Raw genomic sequence first — 9,622 nt, 5'->3', positions numbered from 1 at the left:
GGCAGATTGTAAAATAACTGATTATTTAATTACTAATTTCTATACAAGTTTTCATTTTTGTTGACAGATTTTTAGGTATCCAGTATATTATTAATTAAAAGGCAACTTTATGAAATCAATTTTAATGATATACTTACATTTATCAATAAAATTTAAAAATTGCATAAATCATTTTAAGAATGTAGTACTAATAAACTAATTACACCAAATAAAGAATACTAGTACATTGTGCGAATGGTAAAAAGAATATAATAGTGCATGCCTGTGGAGAGAAAAAAACATTCCAGTAAAGAACAGATTATTTCTTTTAAAAATACAAATAATTTCTAATATCAATACATTGTAAATAATTCTCTAGCTACATCAACCATTTATTATAGTTACATTTCTTTTTTTTTTTGTAATGATTGTTTATTTTTCAATTCACTTTATGCTTAGATACATAGTTCCTTACTAAAGATGTGAGTACAACAATATTAGCCCAAAAAAATACAAGGCACTGAATCCAAATGTAAAGAAATGTATCCTGTGATTTAAATTCCAAAAGATAAGCAGGAAGTAACCAGGCAGCTTGAGATGTAAACCAATAATTGCTTACAAGGAACAATTCTTTTTTGCCAAAATTTAGATCCTTCAGACATAGTGGAAGGAGGGACATATACCAAACAAAATATTGGCAAGTAACTACAGAATTGAACATAACTAGAATAAATGCCATGCACATTTCACAAAATGCTATTGTGCGCTTAGTTCCAAAAACAACTGTTAATAATAGTAAAAGTGCTGCTTGTGGTACTAACATAAGATATCTAGTCATTTCAGATAAACCTATTTTGTAGCTGAGGTATTGAAGATAAAAATAAACTGAATAATTGTGACGTATATCGAATCGTTTCAAGTGATAAAGCAAACTGCCATCAATAAATTCATTACCATACAATAAGTAGAAAAATCCTGTTGTACACAATAATGAAACAATGCAAGAAAACACTAAAGTAAGTCTCATTTTATTCGGATAGAAAAGACTTATTATTTTATTTGAATGCAGATCAATAACCGACGTATAGAGAGGGAGGCTAAAAACAATAGGGTAAAGCCTGAAGTGTATAGCCAGCCCATGTACGATACCTGCGGCTAACAAATTATCCTTCTTATACAAGTACAATGTCGCGAGAACCAAAAGAGCAGCGAGAGAGTCAGCATTACCACGAGTGGTAATTATAATAGAAAGTGGATTGTACAACCAAAACAGGCTCCACTTAATACTTTCGTTTTCAGTACAACCTTCCAAGCGAAGAATTTTGTATATAAAGTAGGTACTAAATATATCGCAAACAGAAAACAAGAATTTCCCAAATTCTAGATGAATTAGAAGATTTGGTAAAAGAAACAGTCCAATGATAGGAGAATATCTATAGGCGTGACGTTTATAAGGAGATTCTCCATTTAGCAAATATCTGGCAGCATCAGTAAACACCTTATAATCTACATCTGTGTACTGCACTTCTGAAATTGCATCCTGATAGGTTCCATAATATATAAAACTAAGTCTTATAATTAGACCAATCGCACAATGTTTAGTAAATTTCATTTTTAATATTGTCCGCAAAAAAAAAAGTGTAACAAATTACTATATTCTAATACTTTTTTTACTAGCACTATTCTGTATACACTTCATAAATTCTTTAAATTCTGATTGGCAATCGTTCTTCCTAATATTTCCATTTTTCATAACACAAGTTGCGTATATTGATCCTTCAAAACTACATTCTTTCACAAGTCCTGGCAAACTACGCATTCGAAATTTAGCTTTTTTCACTGCTTCCATGATAAATATTCACTACTTATTCATTCCTTCTCATCTCCTTTCCTAGCAACGAATGAACGAGATAATTCTGGATGAAGGATACGCTCGTCAAACATAAAATCATAAATTGGTTTGCTGAACAAAAAACTTAAAGCAAATGCTGAAGTCAGGATGACGAATAATCTAGGATTTCTATTTACCCAAGGTAATTCTTTGGATGTCTTGCGAAATTTTGAGATTTCAACTTTTTCCTTCCACATTTTTATTCACCTGCAATCAAACAAGTTTTTTTTTAAAAAAAATAACAAAGCGTTTTAACGATAAAATTATAATTTCTATTTTATTTTTTTTTGTGCAGAAAAATCTTTACAACAAAACGAAACTTAATCTTATCCTAATAATTTTTTCCAGGCGCAAAGAGCTTTTTTACTTTTCAGTGCACTGCCTGCTTTCATAATGCTGCGTTTACACGAAACAAGTTTCTCAGTAAACACTTTAAATTCTGATTGGCAATCGTTCTTCCTAATATTTCCATTTTTCATAACACAAGTTGCGTAGGTATATTGATCCTTCAAAACTACATTCTTTCACAAGTCCTGCAAACTACGCATTCGACTAGCTGCGATACATTTTTGCTGTGAAGGGTACAGAGAAGGATAATTAATTCCACTCAATCAGTTATCAAGTCATACATTATTAAATTCAAGGATTGTGAGATTGTTATAGCAAAGCATTGAGGACAAAAGCTTAGTGTGACACTTCCTGAACAGGGAACTCTCACCACGAACTTCAAAGGACCTCATTTATGGCGAAGGAAGGTGCCTAAGTAGTACATCAAACAAAGCGTTGGAATAAAAAAAAAAATAGTCGTAGCAATCTGTGAGTGAAAACCAAAGGAGGAGAAGATCATTATCTACGAAATATTAAGTATGGACTTCATGCGTTATTTTATTTTATCTCTTAAGTTCAAATACCCAACCTAGAGAGAGAGAGAGAGAGAGAGAGAGAGAGATTTCTAAAACCACTTTATTCGGACTTATGGGAACTCAAAACAGATATAAATTATATTTCGAAACCTTAACGCGATGGCAAAATTTTCCAGAGGGAAATAAAAATAACTTTCATTAACATTAAAAAATATTAATCCCTTAAATTACGAAGAACTTTCTTAAGCTTAATTCTATAAATAATAATTTTAAAAAATCAAAATGACGAGAAAACAATTTTAAACAAAATAGAGCAGTGTTAAAAAATATCAAATCATTGAATTAACCGCTGATTAGAATGTAAACTTTTGTCTGGCGATCACAGATTAATGTTCTATGAACATATGTTTTATTATTTTATTTATTAAAATAATAATAAAAATAAAATTCATTCCTGGGTGTACCAAATAAATTATAAAGACATCTGCCATGGTCAATGACCGTCGGCGGAGTGGTTAATACTTTTTTTTTTTTTCTTTCTTTTTATTATTATTATTATTAAAGAAACCAGAGAGTTAAAAAAAATTTTGGTAAATAAAAGTTTTCAAAAAATCATTTGCGAATAATAAGTAAGAAAATAAGTAACCTCAACAGGGCGTCCAGAACGTTCAGCGTCACTTGTGCCCATATGGCCACTCCGAAAATTTTGAAACCACTTATTAACTGTTCTACTCGAAGGTGCAGAGTCACCATAAAGTTTATCAAGCTTCTCTTTAGTCTCCTGAAGCGTTTTGCCTTTCATAAAGTAGTGTTTAATCAACACACGAAATTCTTTTTCGTCCATTTTTTGAAAATCACTCGACTAAATGAATGCCAAACACAAAGAAATAGACCGATCTGGCTGAAACTTGGTGTGTGTTCTTCCAAGAGATGCTACTAACTAAACATAACCTCGATACGCGCCAGTGGTGCTATCTCTCTGACTTTGCACGGACTTTTCAAACGACCCTCGTAATAATAACCTTTTTCAGAAAGTAATGGATTACCCTATAAATCTAACATTTATTTCTAATATGTAATTTAACCAATAGTAGAACCGTATATACTTATTGCTTTACAATATTGTGCTAACCGAGGCCAATCAGAACCATTTAATATTTCTAATATTTCCACATTTGTTATAGAAATATTCCCAAAATATTTTAGTCTGACCTCACTCAGTCTAGAACAAACTACCAATATATGGTACATTCGATCAAGCATTAGGTCATTACATAAGAGACAAACTTCTTCGGTATTATCATGGTGGTATGGCGGAGAACTACCTAAATACAATAAACCAGCTCGAGCCTTAATTATTCACCTGACTTGCTCCAATGATAAACTACAATTGAAGTAATGTTTGTTACCTAAGCTAAAATTAAGCTCTTTATAAATGTTATAGGAATCGAGTTCCAAAACTTTTTGCATAAATTCCTCTTTAAATTGTAGTTGGACACATTTTACTAATTTATTAAAAATATTGTTCCATGAGGCTATATTGTTAGTATTACATTCAAAGTTTATATGATATTTTTTTAAATGGTTGATGATGTCTAGAAACCAAAAAAGCTTCTTAGAAACAATTTGGGTCGCAACTACTTTTGGTAACCTGTTGTCACTCATAGCAAAAACTTTAACAATGTATTTTAATTGTAATTTGAGGGTGTGAGTATAAATGGGAAGGTAACCAGTTTCACAATAAATAAAGGCAGATGGGACAAATAATGACAGTTTAAACACTTTTTTAATAAAGAAACGGTATAGCTTTTCTAGATCTTCATATTGGTCTCCTCCCCAAACCTGGGCCCCATAACAAGCCATAGAGCGACTTACACTGTTAAATAATTTTAGTTTCGAATAATACTTTATACTATTATTTTCTATAAGTCGACTCCGTAACGTGTTTAGCCCTTGTTTAGCTTTAGACACATTACTTTTAATATGCTTTACAAATGACAATCTAAAGGTCAATGTCACGCCCAAGTACTTGTACTCATTTACCGTTTCTACAACTTCATTATGGCAGAACCATTTCTCTCGTTTTGCAGGCCTTCCTCCATTCCTAAAAACAATAATCTTAGATTTCTTCATGTTTATTTTCAAGTTCCATAACTGCGTGTAGTTACAAAGAGAGTTAATCATTCTTTGCAGCGTTTGGGGAAGCACTATATCGTCAGCAAATGCTAACAACTTTACTCTTTTGGAGCCAACAAGCACACCACCCCCGTCCAGACACTCCTCAATATCATTGATGAATAAAGAGAAAAGGAGGGGGCTAAGCACACAACCCTGCTTAACTCCCATTGCCATATTGAACTCAGAGCCTCTTCCCTCCGGACCCCAAACGCAGCCTACCGTATCTGAGAGAAGTGCCTCAACACATCGGATAATCTTTGTGGACAGACCCAAACTATTAAGTTTAAAAAATAAAGCATATCGGTCAACAGAATCAAAGGCAGCAGCGAAATCAACAAAAAAGGCGTAGACTTTCTGCCTCTTAGCACTTAGCTTCAGCTTTACTAGGTTAACCAATGTGAAAATATTGTCAATAGTGGAGTAATTTTTCCGGAATCCTGCTTGAAACTCATTTAGAATACCGTTGTTAGCCCACTCTGTTAGCCTTTCTAGAATTAGACCAGCATATACTTTGCCAACAACATTATTAAAAGAAATTCCTCTGTAATTTGAAACCTCATTACAGTTTCCTTTTTTTAAAAGAGGAAAAACAACTGATTTTCTAAAGCTAGATGGAACTTTACCAAAATCAAATATTTCATTAAATACATCTAGTAATAATTTTAGAAAAGTGTGAGGTGCGTTTTTAAAATGTTCATATGGAACACCATCAAGGCCAGGCGTTTTTCCACATCGAGCCCTAGATAGTACCACTTCCAACTCTGACATAGTAAATGGCGCATCATATTTTGTATTTTGTATAAAAGGCGCAGCATACTGCATTCTACTCATACTCAAAGAGGGGTTATATAGATCTTGAAAATACTTAGTCCATTCATCCAATGATATACTATGAGATTTGTAATTCGTACCCTTAACAGATCTCACCGCCTGCCAAAACTCTTTACTATTATGGCTATTATTTATCTGATTTAATAACTTATCATTAAACTGGCTTTTCTTTAACTCACACAATTTTTTAAAATCATAATTATACTTCAGATAGACCAGTTTATCACTTAACTGATTAGACTTCCGATACTTTCTTAGACTCTGAAACGATAACTTCCGAGAGTTAAAACATTCTCTGTCAAACCATTTTTCACAATAATCATATTTCTGCTTTGGCTTAGGGTTAAAATTGGCAGCTAACATAATAAGATTTATAAGAAAGTTTATTTTAGAATCAGTGTTGTCCGTAATTAATATCATGGAATTTAGCATTTTATCTAATTTGTATTGGTACACATCCTTTAAGTTTTTCCCATGACGCCATATTAGTTTAGGTATAGGAATAGGAACACTTTTGGGCTCTTTTACGCTAATGTCACAAGTTATCTCTAAAGGCAGGTGATCTGAAAAAATTTGAGTTTTGATTTGAAAATTAGAAATATAATGAATAACATCTGCACTAATGCAGCAGTAATCAATGACTGACGAACCGTGGTTGCTAATGTAAGTAAGATCCCCCTCCAAATCACCTTTCACACGTCCATTCAAAATAATTAGACTAAAATCTTCTAATAACTCCAGTAAGGCTTTACCATTTTTATTAACAACGTTATCTTTAGATCTCCTATAAAAATTCTCCACTAATGACCTTGAGTTTAAACAATGTTTTGAAATTCGTTGCAGGCACCCAGTCCTGCTGTTAAAGTCTCCAACCAAACAAAATTTTAAATTACTATTACCATAAAGGATATCAGATAATTTTTTAAAATCTAATTCCCATGCAGTAGGATTTAAATACACTGGAACAATATAAAAACAATCGCTACATATGTTTACACAAATCACATCTCTGCCCGACAATTTAACAAAGCTAGCACACTGAGAAATTGCACTGTTAACTTTTATACCATACAATGAACCACCAGAAGCTCTCCCCATTGCAGCTTTTCTAGATGCTGTTACCCACTTCAATACGAATCCCGGAAACAAGTTGGTGAATTTATTTATATCCTTCTCTTTAATATGAGTTTCGAAAATCATAAAAATATCAAATTTGACAACGTACGAAATGAAATTCCTATTCGATAAAACCCTTTTCAATCCAGCTATATTGTAACTCAAAATATCCAGTCGACCAATCCGCTCCGTAGTTGCTAAGAGTCTGACACTGAAGTTTTCCGATCTATACACTGCACACTTCTGGGGGTACGAGTATAATCAGACAGTTCAGAATTACTGTTCGGAATAATATTCTGGTCTGGTTCCAGTTTGTTCCGTTTAGTAGTATCTAGCTTGTTATCCTTATTCAGCAATAATTGATCTTTACTAGGAGGAGAGGCCGACATCATTCTTTTCCTATTTAAAAGAGAATCATAGCTATCTTTTATCACCAGTTTATTATATTTTATAACAGCAAATTTTACCTCTCTTCGGGCCTGGACAAGCTTCGGTCGTAAGCTCTTGCGAGTTTCGATTACATCTTTTGGAAAATCATGCGAAATCGAAAAATTAGAGCCTTTCAACTTAAAAACATTTTGCATAATCATTAATTTAGAACGGAAAGTAGCCAGTCTTACGAGAATCGGACGATTCCTACTAACATCTCGTTTACCTAAACGTCTAACAAAGTCAATATCCGTTCTGCCGTTTGTTGACAGATCAGTTCTACTTGAGATGACGTTTATCTCCCACTAATTAGTACGTCATAAAACCTACCTGGACAAGATTATTCCAAACTAGGCAGATTTTAATCAGTCAATTCTTTTTATTCGCTTATATTTCCGATTCGGCTCGATAGATTTTTTCCAAATTTCACACAAATAACAAAAGCACATTAAAGTCTGCAAATTTTCAGCACACAGAAACTCCTAAAACTTAGTAAACTGTTGAATTTAAACGGATACGAAGTGAACACGTTAAAAGAGCACTCCCCACTCCATATGTTTTATATCACAACCGTTTACATCAACGGAGTGAGCATTCCAAGTTTTACGAACGCTCGGAGTCGAAAATTGTGGTTGGTTAGATCCTGTGATCGCTCAACTTATGTAAACGCCCCTTTAAATGTGATCGATCAGTTGAATTGCATTATCCATCAAACCAGCACTAGAAGTATTAGCACAACAGCTGTACAATTAGTGCAATTAGAGATTTCTAACTTTTCAAATGGATTGTTTTTATTTTTATAAAAGAGAAAAGTAAGCCTGAAGTGAGCATTATCAATATTTTTAAATGACTTATTCATCCCTTATGACTTATTCAATTTAGGGAGTGATCTAGACAATAGAAATGTTTATCTCTATTATAATCACAGCAACGCAAATTTGTTGAAATTAGCTCTTTTTAAAAACTAGTTTTTCTTAGCTCACCGAGATATCTCTCCTCGGATTAGCGCAGTATCACGTATGAGAGGTTATATGAAATCATTGATAACCTGATTTAAAATTACAATGAGCAAAATTTTATTTATATTAACCTTTGATGTATCAATACCAGAGCAAGACGTTGACTTTTCACCCCAAACCACGCAGCATTCTCTTAAATATTCTATCCAGTTTCTACATTTGTCTTCTTGAAAGTTATGTTCTAAGAAATTATTAAACAAAAAAATTAGGCTGAATTTGCAACAAAAAAATATTTTAAATAAATTACCTTTCAAGCATTTCTGGATATTACATGCGTGTACTTTGCAAGGATCTTTGGGTTTCATATACTTTTCAGCTAAGATGCAACTTTCACACACAATCAACTAAAACAGGTTATCGACATGTAATGAATTAGTAATAATGAACGTAAATTTTACAATATTAAATCAGAAAAATTACTAAACAAAACAACTTCATTGAAAAGAATACTCTTTATCTATACATATTCCACTTACGATTGAAACCTCCTGTTCAGCAGTGTGTCCTGTGTGGGACGGATTTTAATTTCAATACCATTCGATTCTACGTGTGAGTAGTAGTAGTGATGGGCTATTTGAGCGGACTCGTTCCATTGGAACGAGTCCGATGGTGGAACGAGTTGATTCAAATCCCTATTTTTAAAAAAAGTGATTCCGCCCCGCCCCAAAAAATTTAGGCAAATAAAAATGAAAATGAGGCAGCAGAAGGTTTGGAACGATTAAACATAAGAACAAATGTCACGCAATTTATTATATTATTATATCATTAAATGTTAGCTTTCCCAGTTAATAACAAAACTATATTTCTTTAACACACATTGAGTACTATCCCTAATTTCCAATTGCTCTGATAAATATAAAATTAACAACGTAATACAAATATTAACACAAAAATAGGCTAGTCAAATATAAATTAAAGCAATGCAGTTTTGTCATTATCTAGCTTGACCACTAGAAGACTGGAGTTAACTTACTTCAAGAGTATTCAAGGTAGAGAAACGGAAATGGGTAGGAAATTATTCCATAAAAATTCTAACCCTTCAAAATTATAATTACTCATAATATTTATTAACTAAGAATTGAATATCAAGCTTTTAAAATATTATCTTATTGTTTTACAAAAAGAAAAAGCTGTGTGCTTAATCTTAAACTTAGCGCTGGACACTCTTACTCTCATCTTCATTGGCGTAAGCTTGAACGTGTACATGTCAGCTAGACGGTCAAAGTAAAACTGGGCCAAAATTTAGTATTACCTAACTGGTTTACTTAGTGTAGTATCCCTCCCACACTATCACCTATTTCACAAACATTCATCGA

General features: G+C 32.7%; 2 protein-coding genes across 3 annotated transcripts; both read right to left on the bottom strand.

The window, feature by feature from the left end:
* Nucleotides 1–106: 106 nt before the first annotated feature.
* PIG-M (Phosphatidylinositol glycan anchor biosynthesis class M) lies at nucleotides 107–2,064 on the bottom strand. The gene has a single exon (XM_074132284.1). The coding sequence runs from the start codon at nucleotides 1,589–1,591 to the stop codon at nucleotides 419–421; it is 1,173 nt and encodes a 390-aa protein (XP_073988385.1). The 5' UTR covers nucleotides 1,592–2,064; the 3' UTR covers nucleotides 107–418.
* LOC141456367 (cx9C motif-containing protein 4) lies at nucleotides 1,741–8,863 on the bottom strand. 2 transcript variants are annotated; one of them, XM_074132290.1, is made up of 4 exons: nucleotides 8,783–8,863; nucleotides 8,554–8,650; nucleotides 8,378–8,487; nucleotides 1,741–2,077 (listed from the first exon to the last, which is right to left on the bottom strand). In XM_074132290.1, exons 2-4 carry the CDS (start codon nucleotides 8,609–8,611, stop codon nucleotides 2,048–2,050), a joined length of 198 nt encoding a protein of 65 aa, XP_073988391.1. In that variant the 5' UTR covers nucleotides 8,612–8,650; nucleotides 8,783–8,863; the 3' UTR covers nucleotides 1,741–2,047. The 2 variants fall into 2 exon arrangements, with proteins under 2 accessions (XP_073988391.1, XP_073988392.1); XM_074132291.1 differs by lacking the exon at nucleotides 8,783–8,863 and adding an exon at nucleotides 8,732–8,750.
* Nucleotides 8,864–9,622: the final 759 nt, after the last annotated feature.

Source organism: Rhodnius prolixus, unplaced genomic scaffold (genome assembly GCF_049639745.1).
Source record: "Rhodnius prolixus isolate KJV_2025 unplaced genomic scaffold, Rpr scaffold_4, whole genome shotgun sequence".
Taxonomy (NCBI): domain Eukaryota; kingdom Metazoa; phylum Arthropoda; class Insecta; order Hemiptera; family Reduviidae; genus Rhodnius; species Rhodnius prolixus.
This window is presented reverse-complemented; position numbering and strand designations above follow the sequence as displayed.